Source organism: Perissodus microlepis, chromosome 7 (assembly GCF_051167445.1).
Source record: "Perissodus microlepis isolate ML-2025 ecotype Zambia chromosome 7, ASM5116744v1, whole genome shotgun sequence".
Taxonomy (NCBI): Eukaryota; Metazoa; Chordata; class Actinopteri; order Cichliformes; family Cichlidae; genus Perissodus; species Perissodus microlepis.
In genome coordinates, this window is record NC_140467.1 from 32,024,816 (window position 1) to 32,042,291 (window position 17,476).

A 17,476-nucleotide genomic window follows, 5' to 3' on the forward strand; every position below is an offset into this window, starting at 1 on the left:
CTGCTCCACGCGTTAGGCACTTTCAATGTAACATATTGTCATTATTTGGTAATTTTTAGTATCCAGTTCAACTAACCTGACCTCTGTCTGGTTTTATTATTATCCACAACTTATTTTCACTCCGAAACTTTTACGCACCATCCTGCCTCATTCGGTTCACTTCTAGTGCCGTTTCTCTTCTCTTCTCTTCTCTTCTCTTCTCTTCTCTTCTCTTCTCTTCTCTTCTCTTCTCTTCTCTTCTCTTCTCTTCTCTTCTCTTCTCTTCTCTTCTCTTCTCTTCTCTTCTCTTATTTGGTGCCATTTCATCTGCATAATAATCCAAAACACATCTTGCATCAGGTCAGACCTGCTGCCATTGCTGCGTAAATTGCGCAGGGGGTTGGAGGTGCAGACACAGGTCGGTGGTGATTGATTCAGCACTATTGTTCTGTGGAAGGCACAGTGGCAGATGGAGAACTGTCGCTATGAGGGGACCCCCTCCTCCAAGCCCCCCTTCTCCAGGCCCCCCTTCTCTTTCTCCTAAACCTAGGTCATCTTCGACCCCAGGGCTTTTTTTTTTTTTGTCTTTTGTCGACATGTCTCAACATTCGCAAGTGTGTTGTCTGAGTTTTGATTAAGTTAGAATACCCAAGATGAGACTTCACAGTCTAAACTTGCAAAATGTAAAAGGCTATCTCCCCAAACAAGTAGAGGCAAATAAAAATCACTCTCAGTTTGAGCTGTAATCACACGAGAATGCCCCAAGTGTTTCGTTTAACAACAAAATGCTTATCTTTGCATTATTGCTCCAAACAGGGTCATTTATTTGTTTTCACTTCAGTCCTCATCTGCGCGTCATCTGGCCCAAAGTTTGATTTGGATCTAGCTGATACAAAATAACACCACATCTACTTTTAGGAAGGATAAGCTCGTATCACCACGGGCCAGGCGCGTGCAAATCGATACCGACCCATTGTTGTTGAAGCACATCTGCCAGATGGAGGACTCTCCGGCAGTGCGCGACAGGTGTTGGTGTTCAAAGCTCTTTACTGGTGACCTGCGGCGACTCAACAGAGCCCACCCTCTGCGTTATAAAGGGAAATGTCCAGAGGTGGCAGATAATTCAGAGGTTTGCAGAAATGTGTTTTTAGTGTTTGCAGAGATGACTTAAGCTTTGTGAATAAAAACAAAATATTTGTATATATCTTTGCACTGACAAAATACGTTTTTGAGTTAGAGAGCGACACACATTACATAACAATCATATTTAGCGTAGATCCACGCAGTCTGTCTACATTTCTGCGTTTTTTAAACACAACTTACAAAAATAATCTTTGCAGGAGTAGAACATTTGTCTATCACGCCCAGCAGGTGCTGCGTGACTTCTTTTGTTCACCCTCACTTTACCTTCCCCCTGGGACAGATGGTATCTGCCGGTTACTATGGAGAGTGATGCAGAGTAGAGAGATAAAGCACGCAGGCATCTCCAGATGCCACGCGCCAGTCTTTACGCATGCAAAGCAGCGGCCCGTGCCATTTCTTAATCTACAACAAACAGTTCATGCTGTGAAGCTGGTCGCGACGTCTAAAAGTCTGCCTGACAGTCAGTACAGTTGGAAGGGTGGATAGATCTGATTATTTTGACATCAAACATTGGTGAATACCCTGCATTGATGCTGTTTAAGAACGTTTCTGCTTATTCTTCCAGAAAATTTTCTACGACGTCTTAAATGGCCCTGTCCAACGGTGTTCCAATAGTGTTTTAGCTGTTCTGACCACAGCATTAGTAACAATTTGGACATTTCTCGCCTATTTACAAATATACATTGTGCATATTTCATAAATTTTTATATCTTTGCATTTTTACACCAGCTGCGTTTTCAGTTAGGAATAAAATATTTAGCTTTTAAGAAACTTCAAAAAGTGGTGAAAGCATGAAAATATCTTACAAGTCTTGAATAGATTTACTGAAGCATTTGTGTACACAAGACTTTATCTGACTAGCTTATTAAATCAAACTTTTATTTATACAGAAAAATATAACGTCATCATTTGAAAACAAACCAGTTCAACATCTAATGCTCTGTCTTCAGATTTTAAAAATCCATCCTTAGATGGATTTTTAACAGCAGACCAAACCAATCAGCCACTGCCACCCATTCATTTCCACAAAAGGTTAAACTAAAACAGCAAGTCTTTCTCTGTGATTTCAGCTTATTTAAATAATCTTTATAAGCTTGCTTAGATCTGATCTGAAGTTAACTTTGACATGAATGAATGCAGACAGTCCGAAGATATTGGTGTTAGGATTCTAACCTTGCAGGAAAGCTTTATTCAGAGCCCAAACTCAGTGGATGAATGGAGTAATACATTTTAAATGGCAAATATGAAATGATATGGATGACATAACTGGATAAAAAGGATGTAGACTTCTTACTGTTTTCACTGGAGCTTTTTATTGCACTGATCCAGGCAGACATCAATTCGCACAAAACAGCAACAGTTACATAGAGAACCTCAAGAATGCAAGAATGCAGGAGTTTTGACCAAAATTACATCCTACTAATGCTCTGTTACTCTTGATGTAATCGACGATCACTCCAAGTCTTATTAAAACTAGCTGATTGCACAAGAAAGAGCAAGTTTGAAACAGATAGATTTGAAAAGTCTGAAATGAACCTGACAAACACTTTGTTGATGTTTGGTGAGATGCCACAAACACCGGTAAATTTAACTCCATGCAAATGAATGCAAATGACTGGGTGCATTAAAACAAGCCCCCCTAAAGCACAATATTATGATTTGGAAAGCGTGCAGTTGCATTGAGAAATACTTTAGATTTAAAAATCCTTTGGCTTCATCGTTTAAGCATTTCAGTGGCGTTATCAGTCGCTTCTTAATCTTGCAAAACTTTGAGGACTTTCACAATAGCAGTCGGGTCTTGCTGTGTGGTTTCATTATTCTTGTAAGCTGAAATAAGCACTTAAAGGTCAGGCTTTCTACATTTGATCCTTTCAAATGAAGCTGCCCCCAACTTTCTAAGACTTTTCTATGGGCACGCGTGCCTGAGGGTGGGGTGAGGGCTGCTGGCCTCTTGTTACCATTGTGCTGCAATCAGCCAATGAGAGAGTCAGCACGTGCCGGGTCTGCAGTATAAATGTTGGCAATCTCCTGGAAGCAGCACAAACAGCCTTTTCTGGACTTTCTGACACTGCTTCAGCTGAACTGTGAGATACAAACTAACCATGCAGTCTCCTGGAAAATCTCTGAAGGAAGCTCTGCTGTGTGCTCAGAGCGAGGAGCGACTCACTGTTGGAGTCTATGAGAGTGCCAAAATTATGACTGAGTAAGTAAACTTCATGTGACCTTAGCATCTTCTCTTAACATTAGGGTTAATAAACACTGAACAGCAGCGCTTAACAGGATGATTTTTGTTTGCCTACAGAGACCCGGACAGTGTGTCTTTCTGCGTCCTGGCCATGGATGAGGAGTTTGAGTGTGACAACGCCCTCCAGATCCACTTCACCCTCATCCAGTCCTTCTGCTTCGAAAACGACATCAGCATCGTCAGAGTGAGCGACATGCAGCGTCTGGTGGAGATTGTTGGGGACAAGGCGGAACAGTTTGAAGATGCACACTGCATCCTCATCACGGTATGTAGAGCTCAGTAGCAGCACTGTGAAGAATTTCAAGGCTGATTTTTTTTTTGTGTGTGCTTTCTGAAAAGAAACGTGCGACTAAATCTGCTTTCCTCTTCCTGTTTGAACAGAACCCTGCTGACGGGTCTTGGGAGGACCCCGCTCTGGAGAAGCTGCACCTGTTCTGTGAGGAGAGCAGGCGTCTGAACGACTGGGTTCCTGAGATCAGCCTCCCTGCGCGCTGATCTGGGACCTGCTCCTCACTTGCTCAGATGCTGCAAAGCTTCTTATCTGGAAATATTCATCCTGATGGACAGGATGACCCTGTTTCTGCTCATCCCTGGATACTCCTGATGAGGATTCCCGTCCAGGCAGCACGGCGCCGGCCCGAGGGGCCCCCGTGAACCGTCGCCTCTTGTCCCGTCCATGCCAAGATGACTCTCATTCTTTATGTGAATGAGGTCGGGCATGCCACAAGAGCGAAGCATCGACCCTCATTCTTTGTGCGGATGAGGTTTGGAGAGGAAGGAGAAGCGAGTTCTGCGTCCTGTGGTTCCACAGAGCAAATGTCGCACGTTGAAGCACGCGCAGCAGGAGAAGAAGCGGTGCTGAGAGAGAGGCCTTCTTAGAAAGGGACTTTTTAAGGATGTTCTCTTCGCTGAGCAACATGACATCAGTTGCAGTCAGCGGAAATGTTTCCCACTTTCCAGAATTGTCTTAATTCTCTAAAGGTTTCACTTTAGAAATTTAACAATGACAAAAAAAAAAGATTCTGAAAAAAATGATCTAAAGGTTTCACTTTGGATATTTAATATTGAATTTAAAAAAAAAGGTTTAAAAAAAAAGAAGATCTGACTTTAAATCTTGAAGTGTGAAACAAAAACTTTCAATTTAACTTCATGAAAAACGAAACTATTTGTGAATTCTTGCATATTTTTTTTCACATGAAAAGTTACAAATAAAACATTTGAAAATTCTACTTTGCTTATTCACTATTCTTTAATTTTTTGTCTCAGTTGTCTGAAGTAGAAACACAGTAACACTTGGATGTTTTCCGTGGCAACATTTTGAGCTCCTTTTAGGGAGTTTTACTTTTACTGGAATCACTCAGCAAGGTCTGCAGCTCCTGAGTGAAATGGGAATAAAGTAAAGAAAACCAAGTATATAACAATATAATTGCACAGCTCAGATTATTGTTATCAGACTCATTTCTTTATGGCAGTAAAGGATTAGGAGGGGTTACGAGATGGATAAAAAACAATAAAGTGGGAAAAATAGATGCATAATGGTAGACCTCTAAAAAGTTTCATAGTCACATGAAAAACAGCTAAGACCAATCCATTTATTTCTCTAGAGGAGGTGAGGTGATTTTAACGTTACCTGGCATGGCCAGAGATTTAAATCTGCTGTTTTCACTCCCTCTACAGTAATGATTACAGATCAAATGAAGTTTAGTGAGAAATTCCTACGACCCTAATAAGGTTAATGAGGATAATGATAAGGGAGATAATGGATGGATGGGTAGTGTGAGATTTGAAATTTGTTTAAAAATCTGATCTAATTACCAACACTGACCGCTGCTATCAGGTGACCCTCTAATCTCAAAAATTGATTTAAAAAGTATTTTTTGTATATATTGTTTATCACGCTTTGTCAAGTTGGTACATTAAAAACCTAGTGGATTAGCTATTAGCAGCTTGTGTTTTAATACTATAGCCAGAGAGGCCGACTTTGACCTATAACAGAATTTCCCAGAGGAACCCACCCGAGGGATTAATAAAGTTTTATCTTATCTTATCTTATCTTATCTTATCTTATCTTATCTTATCTTATCTTATCTTATCTTATCTTATAAAGGAAAACTTTCAGTTTGTGATATTCAAGTTTGTTTTGCTTCCTGTTAAATTATTACAAAGTCCTGTTGATGATGAACCTAAACTTGAGTTAAATGTGACCAAATAATGAGTGCAGCCTATAGATGGGCAAATAACATCTGCATCTATCTCAAAAACTGATGACTTTGACAACATAAACATATTTGACACCTTTAACATTTATATATCCCCCTTTTCAACAGAAGTGAACTATTTTTTAAAAGACTTCACAGAGTCGGCTAAACAGAGGTGGAGTGGTAAATTGTTCCAGAGCCTTGGCGCCACAGGCCAAAAGGCTCTGTTTGCCTTAAAGGCTTCAGTCTTCTACAAAGGACAACAAACAGATTTTGAGCTTTTGAACGAAGACACTGAGCAGCACTGTGTCTAATGTGTCCAACAAGAAGTTGAGATAAATAGTCTGAATCATTTTCATGTACATAAGTGTGCTGGATGCAGTTTTAAAACATACACTTAAATCAACCCGGAGCGAGTGTAAAGAGAATAAAGTCGGGGTAATATGCAAATTTGTAAAACTCAGATGGAGGCCTCAGATGACTTACTGTAGCATCCTTTCAAATGTCACAGGCCAAAACACTGAATGTGTGGCTGCAAAAACTAGTCACAAAATAAGATAAGATGACCTTTATTAGTCCCACAGGTGGGAAATTTGTTTTGTTACAGCAAAAGTGCAAAGTAATGTAGCAGAAATTAGAAAACACTGGAATGCAATAAAATACAATAGAATAAAATAAAATACTATATACAATAGAATAAAATAGAATAGAATAATATATACAATAGAATAAAATAGAAATACAAATACTATATACAACTGAGTAGGAAAATACAAAAATACAACTTGCACAAGAATTGCACATATAGCAGTCTTATTGCACATGTGTGGGTTTGTGTGTTTGATCAGCTGCAAAAGTCTTTATTGTGGAGTCTGACAGCAGGAGGAAAGACCTGCGAAATCTCTCCGTCCCACACCGTGGGTGCCGCAGTCTCCCACTGAAGGAGCTGCTCAGTGCTGTCAGAGTCTCATGCATGGGGTGGGAGATCCACCCATTAACACATTTAAAGCTTTCTAATTATAGCTTTTCCTAATTATATTGTAGCATAAATTAGGAATACATATTTTTATTTTATTGTAAAGCACATTGGTTTTAAATGTGCTATATAAAACTAACTTATATTTATTTATTGTTTGTACAACTTAGAATCGACATTTGCAATATTTTGTGCATAAGCTAACTTTAGCTTGCTATCTTTAGCGACACGTTTAGCACAGAGTTTCTCTGCTTCTCTGTTGTTTGTCTTTAAACAAGATGATGAAAATGTGTTTTTCACATCATTTTCACACATACACTGCTAATTTATTGGTAAAAACTCTGTCTAAAGTTAGATTGAGCAGATATGGAAGTACATGGCTAACTGTCTGGAGCATTTTGTGCTAGCAAATGCTCATCAAATGTTTTGCCTCCAGCACGCTCTATTCAGGCAGCACTCCCAGCCTAATCCATCAAGCTTTTCTGATCTGATTCTTTCCAAACTATTTAAAGTTTAGTCTCCTCATTTAATTGATGGCCAGTTTATGCAGAGGTAAGTTTATGTTTTAAAGAAAAAGGGTGTTTATAAAACTTTGCAGTGACTGAACTGATGACATTTTCTGAGGCTAGCTCATTTAGTATTGCCAACTCCAAACATTTTAAATTATTTCACTCTTGTCAGCATGCTAACTGTACTTTGTACCCTGTACCCTTCTTTAAAAACACCCCCCCCCCTCCCCAATAAAACTCAGCTACACAGAGGTTGCATGGAGGTTAATGGAGGTGATCTTCTGCTTCTGGCACACGCTGCTTTTTTCTTCTCATTCTCAAATTTACAATTCAGAACCTTTAAGAAGCTTTTGTGTGCTTGGATTCAGATTTTAAAGGCGCTCTGACCTGCATGTTGCCTGCAGTGTGAACTATTGTGGCGTCAACAGCTGCTGCAGGACCCCCATGCCCCAAATGACATACACAAACACACACACAGACACCCATGATTGCTACTTAAGTCCTTACTCTTTCTGCTGATCTGCTTTCTAGTGTGATGTTTTAAAAGATTGAAAAATGAAACCAAAGAAGAAGAAAAGTGCTTGATCTAAATCAGTAGCTTCATCAGTCTGTGTTGCACTCTGGCGTGTGCACGTACGCACACCCAGCAGCCCTTTGTGACACAAAAAAAGAGGAAGAAAAAAGGGCCAGGCCAGCTGAAATGTAATCAGCCCTTTAAATTTCCACAGCAACCAACCCAACACTCACTCCATCTGCTGTCCAATTTAATGAGAGAAAGGGAGAGAGGAGGAGGAGGAGGTGGCCCTGTGCCTGGCACAAGTCTGCTGCCATTCATCCATTCAAAGCCAAATCCTGACTAACAACAACATCCCCCGGCCGATCAGTCAGCAGAAACACATCTGAAGTCTGAGCACAGCAGGACGGAGCGGCCTCTAAAAGTAGTTAAACAGTTTTGAGCATTTTAGAAAAATGTGCTTTTATTTTATTTTATTTTATTTTTTTATGATACACTAAATGAGAACCACCGTCTGCCATGTGCAGGGGATAGCTTAGCATCGCTGGAGTCAGAGAGCAACATTAAGGCTGGAACTGGAAAGGTTTAAAACACACCTCCAAACACCTTTAAGGGTACATTTTCTGTCTGCTTCTCTGAAACCTAAACAAACCCAGCTGCCCTCAGCCTCAACCCAACCATTAAGAGCTGTGCTGCTGCAGGCGCATGCTGCTTCTCAAGTATCCTTTCAACATAAAAGCTTTCTTCTCCTCCTAAAGTCTTTTCAGTGCTGGAGAGCTGCAGCAGATGGTAATGACAGGCTGCAGGCTCAGTGTGTGTTTCTGTGTTCTCCTGTTTTATTGGCGTTTTGATTGAGCTGTCCATTTATATTTCTTGCTTTGCTCGGTTATTAGGGTTTTTTGGACAATAAAGGCTTTTATGCATCTAAAATCCTAAAATATTGAATAATCTAAGAGCACTAGCCAAAGCCAAAGTCAATTAAACTGTTTTTACTTTAGAAAAAACAAAATTGCAGAAATTAGTAGCTGTCTGACAACAATGCTAATCTTTTTTTTTAAACTATGCAAATTTCCTGATTCATCATTTCCATACGCCTGCTGCTGTTGCGCTGCTTGTGTGCATATGTACATACGGAACAGAAACACCCACCCTGTTCCCCCGGTCATCAGCTGCTGATGCTAATTTCTGGTTGTGATCTCAATCGCCCAGACCTGCTCCGGCTCGTAATGAGTCTAATCACTAATTACATTAGCAGGCCCCCTGAAGGGTGCACTGCTCATCGGTGGCCTCAATCCTGCACAAAGATCCGGTGTAAACACGCCACCATCTAAAGAAGCAAACCAAAGCTCGTTTGTATTTGTAACAGAGAAAACTTCAGCAATTTTACAAGTTAATTAGAAATCAGTGAAAATACATTTGTTTGCATGACAATTTCATCTTTCGGGTAATAAGAGTGTTTTTAAGTAAATATGAAGACAAAGAGATTATCTGTTTTGTCCAGCTTTGCAGCTTGTTAAGATAAAGTGGACTCAGAGAGCTGAAGCGCTGCCAGCTGTTGCCAAAACACGGGTCTGTTTCTCCATTGAGCGTTGAGGCCCTCGAGGGCCTGGCTCAGCTGCTGCTGGTTCAACACGGCGAATTGCTGTGTATGCGTTTAGCCTTACAGACAACATGGCAGAATTTCAACACTGAAATGAGTCCAAAGCCACCATAATTTATGTAATAATGTAGATTAGAGGCCAGATTTGAGTGACACAGCAGTGGCCCGTATCCTTGTATGCTGCAGAGGAGGAAGATCAGATGGCTAAATGTGCCTGTGCGGCCCCTCCACCAACTGCACACCCACACCAAAACAAAACTCTGGCAAAAAAGAAAGAAAAAAAAAAGCTACAGCCAACACGTCTACGCCCCCATCAATGGACACAAAGAGCAGAAAACGACAGGAGGGGCCCCGAACAAAGGTGCAGCGAGACCTCGGCCCTCTCTCCTCTTTTGTGCTGAAGAATGGCGAGGTCCAGGAGCAGCTGCTGCTGGCTGCATGGGACATTTGAGCCGGTCCTTTTCACCAAAAAACAAAGTCTGGCGCTGTGAGTGGACAGGCTGCACGGCTGGAGGGGTGGAGAAGAGGAGGAGGGAGGAGGCTGTATACAAAACGAAGGGCACACTTTGCCAGATCGACGTAGAGTTGACTCCCCATTGATCCTGCAGATCAGCAGCAGCAGAGGAAGAGGAAGGTGGGGTTTAGCAGGGTGAAGGGGGGGGGGGGGGGGGGGTGCTTTTTAAAGTGGGGCCCTTTAAAGTTGATGGGAGTCACATCAGTCACAGCACAAAGGAGGACCCCGAGGTCTGCCATATGGTTGTAGGCACATCATCTGTTCAGGAATCACTAAAAGAAATCCAACCTAGGCCAATAGCAGCTCGAGCTCTGCCCACTGCACTACTCAGCAACAACAAATCTCTGGTTTCCGATTGGCCGATGGGATGTAGTTATTACAGTTTTTCTCAAATGTTAAAACACAAAAGCCAGTCCTGTAACCCAAATGACCAGTAGTCTAAACACATTTACTAAATGTAGCCACCATATTCCAGTACCATAAACACATGTCACATGAAGACACAATTCACAAAACACAACCCTCTGTACTCATAAATCTAAACACATTTTTCCTTGCTAAAACACATGTTGCAAAACAACTCTGCTCATATTCTCAAATGAAAGCCCATGTGATGCAAAATGCTTGCCACAGTCACCAATCTTTGAACACAGGGAACACACCTGGCGTCAGTCACTACACACAACGACTCAAAATTGAAGACACCTGTTGCTAATGATGTGACCCCACCTATAAAAGCATAGTTTGGTGAAGATGCCAAACAATCACAATGGATGAAGGCATTCGAGCGTGCGGAAGGAGAAGCGCTGCAGGCCAAAGAGGAAGAGGGGTTGAGATCAGAGGAGGAAGAGGTGAAGGCCTAAGAAGAAGAGGAGTTCGGAGTAGAGGAGGAAGAGAAGGAGGCCAACAAGAGAGAGGAGAAGGTCCAGGTGGGAGAAGAAGACAACCTCGCACCATCATAACAGATGATATGCGAGCAACAGTAATTGATCATGTCATTGGCCATGGCATGACAATGGCTGAAGCGGGACGAAGAGTACATCCAAACCTGAGTAGGTTCACCGTGGCCACCATTATCAAGGCATTTAGACAACACAACAGGTATAGTACGCTATTGCTTTCTTTGTCACACTACAGTTTTACAGGCCTGTGAAAGTGGTCTGTTACTTTACATGTAGTTTTACATATAAATCAGTCAATTGACAACACATGTTTCTTTCTTTAGAGCTGAAAGGATGCCACATAGAGGTGGGAGGGTTGCCATATTCACAGCGGCACAAGAAACCCTCATTGCAGATATGGTCCGTGAGAACAACTGCATTAGACTCCGAGAGATCAGAGACAAAGTCATTGCAGATAATGTAAACTTTGAGAACATTGATGCTGTCAGCGTGTCCACAATAGACCGAGTTCTCCGGCGCCAACAGATGAGGATGAAACAGGTCTACAGGGTTCCCTTTGAGCGCAACTCTGCGCGACACATAGAACAACGTTACGAGTATGTGCAAGTACGTATACATCCATGTCCACAGTACAGTTAGTGGACATACTGTGTTGCTTAGTGGCCTACATTACTTCTGGACAATACTGTGCTACCTGATTGACCATTCTGAACACCTGTACGCTTTTCCATGTTCAGAGGATAATGCAGTTGGACGCGATGGCCAGACCCCATGAGTACCTCTTCCTGGATGAGGCTGGCTTCAACCTCCAGAAACGAAGGCGAAGAGGCCGTAACATCATTGGCCAAAGAGCCATCACTGAGGTTCCTGGCCAACGGGGGGGGTTACTCTTTGTGCAGCTATGGGTACGGAGGGGCTTGTCCACCGGCATGCTGTCCTTGGGTCTTACAACACCCAACGTCTCCTCACCTTCCTAGAGGAGCTAAAAGACATCCTCCTGGACCGTCAACAACACCATCCTAGGCTAGCACATCACATGTATGTGATCATTTGGGACAACGTCCGCTTCCACAAAACACACCAAATCAGAGAGTGGTTCACCACCAACAGTGACCACTTTTTAAACGTCTGTCTGCCACCCTACTCCCCTTTCCTGAACCCTATAGAGGAGTTCTTCTCATCATGGAGATGGAAGGTGTATGACAGACAGCCATACACGAGAGAACCTCGTACGGGCAATGGAGCTGGCCTGTGCTGACATCCCAGTGGAGGCCTTCCAGGGATGGATTCGCCATTCCAGGGCGTTTTTCCCGCGGTGCCTAGCAAGGGACAATATAGCCTGTGATGTGGATGAGGTGATGTGGCCCAATGCAGCTCGGCGACATGATGCCGCACAGTGACTGTGTGTAATACTGTAAAAAGACCGTGTAGACAATAAAAAAGACTTCACACCCTGATCATGTTTCCGAGAGTACTGTTGTGTGCGATAGATTCTGTTTTTGCATTGAGTTGTGTTACAGTAGTGTACGTACATGCAGGATGTTTTTATAGATTTATAGTCTTCATGTGAAACTCACAAATCTAAATGCCTAATCCTCTGCAGGGTTCTATGACGATCCGTTACTGTACAGTTTATAAAAATATGCATTGGCAGTTATGAACCAAAGAACCTTCTCACAAATTGAGCATTGTGTTTTCAATTGTTTTGCTGTAGTGTGTAATGCTGTGTATAGTGTTTACAGTTTTGACAGCTTCGAGCTGCTCTCTTGGTGTGGGAGTTTGAGTTTTGCAGTGGGAAGGTGTGGTTGTGTTTATGTAGCTTTAGAGAAGGGTGTTGTGTTTGGACACTGGGGGACCTGGTGGTAACGTTTGTGACATGTGTTTTAGCATTTGAGAAAAACTGTAAAAGCTCAGCGTCTCAATTACCCAGACAGGTATAGAAGTGAGAGGCTTTGTTGTTTTAGTACTTGAGGATGATCTGTGTGGCAGATTGATAAGTGCTATTAATATTTCATTTCCTCTCCTTTTGCAGCTGTCAAAATCCGTTCTTTTGTATACTTTTTAGGACTTTTTACTCGACTCCTTTTGCCTCAGATGTCCACTGAAACTAATCAGTTAATCACAGGATGAAACAAATACATTAAAAAGCAGTCAGTGCATTTAGCAGCATTAATCAAACCTCAGATTTTAATACAAATTTAAAAGAAACCTAATGCTACATATTTGGGTGCTAACTTTTACCATATGAATAAATCTTTTTTCTTTCATGCACCAGAACTATTTTAAACAAAAAGAATGCGATTTTTACAGGCATGTGGCCTAAAATAAACATAACTTGTATTAAAACTGTAATAGTTATTTTAGGTATAGGTCATCTGTAGGTATTTGTTTTATTCCTCTAAGCCGACCTGACCTTTGACTCTCTTGCTGCAGTTGTTGCAAATGATTGTATCATAAAGGACAGAAAAGCATGCTGCCCTGCAAAATTCAAAATGCAGGCCAGCATGGAACATACAAAATCTTCAGTAAATAGTGTGAGAATTTAAATGAACCCATAATTATACATTTATTCAACATGTCATGTATAATGATGTTAATCAACTGCGTTTATGTGTCAGAAGAAGATTACTTGTATTCATTTTAAAAGCATTTTTCTTGAAACTGCTTATTGCATTAAGTATGTCTGGCTGTAGGAAAGAAAACAAAAGCTGACTTACATATGACATCTTTCATTTAATGGAATCTGGTCAAAATTAATCCATTGGTATACCTTAGTGATTCATTATTTTAAGAAATACAATTTGATTTTAGAAATTTTAGTTGCACTTTTACTCAAAATTATTGTTACAAGTGCACGCCTGCACTTGCCTAAAGGCATAGCAGAGGGAACCCGTGTGTTAGGAGATGAAAGACTCGAAAGAAAAGGTTAAAAAACAAAAAATCTAATACATTTAACTGGACTCTCTCCTAATCTTTATTTAGGAGGGGAATGAAACCATAGCGGTGAAACGGACGAGCACAGTGTTTTTGTGAGGCACCACAAATATAAAAAGCGATCATAAATGAACAGTTCTTTTTAATAGGCTTGTTTGTGTTTCTTCAAATGTAACACGTTATTCTGAAAGATGAACACAGCTGACAGGTGGAGTAGGACCATAAAACATGGCGTAAAACGGACATAAACTAATGCACTTTACACTAACTGGTAAATAGTTTAGGTTGGCTTTCCAGCTAAAGATATAATGGACCTGTCTTCTTCTGTCAGCCTGTAGCATCGCAGTGGCACTACAGCTATCACCGCTCTCCTCCAGTCGGCATAGTGAACGAAGATAAATAGCTCCACCTAGTGGTTAAAAGGGGTTCCTGCATAACAGTGCAGCGTATCGTGCAGCCTGGTCTTGATTAAGTCCATCAAGGCCAAAAATGACCGTAAAAAACATGTCAATTAGATTCAGATGATAAAATAAAGAAGCTGAACGTTTCTTTATTTGTTGCAATAAATCTGTTAAAATGATAAAATAACACAAATAATCATGGGCAAATGATGCACTTAAATTCTATTTCTTATCTGTTATTTCTAGAACATTTTATTATTAATCATGATAATTAACTAACTATCATTCATAATTATTTTATATTTCACTCTCCATTGTGATTATTATTGTTATTCTAAGAGGATTCTTTACTTTGAAATCACTTTTAGCTGGATCTGTATCTGTAGTGGAATTATCTAAAGGATATTATGGCTTGTTGTGTGGTTCAGAGAGGCCAGACACTTGTGCTCCAGTTTTGCTGATTGACAGTCTAATACATCATTAGCCTACTACCTAGCACTGTGCAGTGCATAAGTACAGTTTATAGTTACACTTTTGCTAAGCAGGCTTGCTTATATTAGCTGACAATTTAGCACTCCACACTACTGTGCAAAAGGCTTGGCCCATCCCTCATTGTTGCTTCCAATGAACCAGACTTTTTATCTTTCTTAAAGCTATTTTTTAAAAAGGTGTCTTAATCAACAGTTCTCCAGGTCTTTCAAAGTTTTTCTCTGACCACTGGCTGCTTTTTCATCCATTTTCAGTCCTTATACCTGACCATCACTGACCTATTAATCATTCAAGCATAAAAAGGCACCTAAACTCAAGGGAAAACCAAACAGAAAACATAGCAACGTTTTGCTATGTCACAAAAAACAAAACTTGTTCCCATTTCTATAGTTAAATCTACAAGAAATACCAAAGATAACAGTGTGTGCTGTGTGTCCTTAACAATACCAAAGTCATGACCAAGAATTAGGGAGAAAGAAATCCAGCAAAGACCTGATGCACGACCTGAAAGAGCTTTTCAAAATCAATGAAATTTTGAATACAGAAAAGTGCTGATTTTTATCCACCATGCAATACCATCTGGAAAGTATCCAATCAACAACAGCTTGATTTTTCAGCACGACAATGACCCCAAACACAATAACAATGCAGTAAAAGAACAGAAAAGGTTAGAAGAAACAAACAGTGGAACCAAATCGGTCATGGTGCCCAGACATCAACAGTATTGAAGCAGTGCGGGGTCATCTTGACAGAGAGTGAACCAAAAGGCCAACAACATCCAAAGAAGAACTTTAAATCTCCTTCAAGAACCTTGGAGAACTATTAATGAAGGCTACTTAAAGAAATGACAGCTTTCCTAAGAGAACTCAGGCTGTGTTAAAGAATAAACATATATTTCCATGTATATTTGCACCTTTCATTAAATCTTTGCACATATTTCTCATTTTCCAGGCAAAATATAAAGAAATGAAGGATGATTTGACACTTTTTCACAGTATCGTAAATTTGCTCCTATTAGAATTTGATAGCTTGAAAAGCAGCCAGTGTGACGACCTCTGGGCTGAGTATATCAAGCACAGCCACAGCACTGGGCGGGTGGTGCCGACGGGTCAAGATTAGGTTAAGTGGGGTGTGTCGTGCAATGAAGTAAAGTCGGTTTGTCGGGTCTCCAAGCTGCAGATGGGACCCCTTCTCCTCTGGAAAGTCCCCTTCCCACAGGCACCTGTTGGGTGGAGTCTGATGATAAGGTTAATTGGTAGCAGTCAACCATTCCACATTGCTTGGCTTTGCTGTGCTTTGTTTGCGCTTGGGAGGTCCATCTTCCCTAACAGTTTTGTAGAATTATCTTTTTGTTATAGCTTTTTTAAAATCTCAGTGGATTTGATAAAGGTCCGCTAGATTTACCAAAGCTTAATTCCACTGTTGCGTCAGTCGGATGGTTAAAATACTCAGAGGAGCCTAAAAAGAAAATCATGAAGTGCATATCACAACTTCTGTTTCTAGTCCTCCTTTTCTCCATAATGCACATTTAGATGGCGATGACAGCTGCTGCTTGGATCTGCCTCCCAAAAATCAGACCACCCAGTCGTGAAGCTAAAGCAAAGTTTTGAGCAAGTGTGTTTTTCAGTCACCAGAGAGTCTGTGTGTGTGGTCACTGCGTTGGAAATACATCCACACATCCTCGTAGCAGATCAGCAGTAGGGAAACAGGCTACAGGCAGCAACATGTTTAAGTCCAGTCCTTTAAACTGGAGGCGGACAGTTGAGATCACAAGTCTCTGCTGACTTACAGCAACTATTTGCCTGACTGGAGAAACACAGTGTCAGACGGGGAAGTCCGAAGTCCGGCAGCTTTCCTTTTAATTGGCTCTCAGCTGCTGGAAAACAGACGTTCACTTACACATGAACACAAACACGATGGGTCAGCACATGTGACTTCATTACTGTGGGAATAACACAAGCAAACACACGCCTATTCTGGTGCAGCACTGACCCAGTGAGAGGAGGAGAAAGCCAAGTTTTAGAGCACTAATGTAGCTTCTTGAGGGGTTAAGTTCCAAAGATAGGAGGGTTTCCCCCTTTGTTTCAGGATTAAATCAAATAAAAGAACCTGAACATGCTATCAAGGGAAGTGTGGTAAGAACACCTCCTCCGCCTCTAAAGTTTGAGTGTTTTATCAAACATGAATCTGTCATTAGCAGCAGATATAGGCACACTAGAATCCATCTACAGACTGCTTTTGTATGTGAGACCACACAAACAGGACAAAACTAATATTCAGGGCACTATTTTGCTCCAGTCCAGCTAAAGCTGCTGCTAATTTTGTTATCATCCCTGTCTGAGTCATCTCATCCACTTATTTTTAGCCGTCTGAAACATTTCAGTCTTATTGCACTCGCTAAAAAACACTCGACTTTATTGTACCCTCCTCAATTTACAAAGATATGCCATTATATTTAAACACTTTTGCCTCCATTCTGTCTTTATTAGAACTGATACTTGAGCAATTTGAATACTTCTGCTCAGCCTTCTGTCTGGTTCCTCCCCCGTTTTCTCTGATTCTCCCCTGTTTCCTCTTTTAATCTGTCTCCCCCTTCCCCTCTCTCTGTCCCAGGGTACGCACACAACAGACTGGAAGTCATTTCAGAAAGAAATTAACACAGGAGTCTAATACTCTAATGCTCCCACACAGCAAATTGGATTCGTGCGCTTCACTGACTCTGGGTATCAGTTTTTTGCAGGACACAAAGCCTCCCGCTGCAAGCCAGAAACATAGACTCTGGGGGGAGATGCTGTTGCTTCGACACTGCTAAACACTTGCAGACTGAAAACTTACAACCTGCGAACAAAAGTATGTGGACACCCTGTCATTTAGACAGTGGCCTTTTCTGCTGCTGTAACAGCCTCCATCACTCTGGTTTCAAGCATTTCTGCACAACATAAGGAGCAGATATACTGCAGAGACTCGCTCCCACTCAGCCGTGAGAGATTAGCGAGGTAGACACTGATGCTGGGTGATAATGCCTGGATCAGGTGAGCTGTAAAGGACTGTGAGCTGGTTAGGATGAGAAAC

At 41.3% G+C, this 17,476-nt stretch overlaps 1 protein-coding gene across 1 annotated transcript; it reads left to right on the forward strand.

Moving 5' to 3' along the window:
* The first annotated feature begins 3,114 nt into the window (after positions 1–3,114).
* On the forward strand, positions 3,115–4,522 carry LOC146383439 (growth arrest and DNA damage-inducible protein GADD45 gamma-like). The gene is made up of 3 exons (XM_084932573.1): positions 3,115–3,325; positions 3,425–3,632; positions 3,749–4,522. The coding sequence occupies exons 1-3, from the start codon at positions 3,225–3,227 to the stop codon at positions 3,860–3,862; spliced, it is 423 nt and encodes a 140-aa protein (XP_084788699.1). The 5' UTR covers positions 3,115–3,224; the 3' UTR covers positions 3,863–4,522.
* Positions 4,523–17,476: the final 12,954 nt, after the last annotated feature.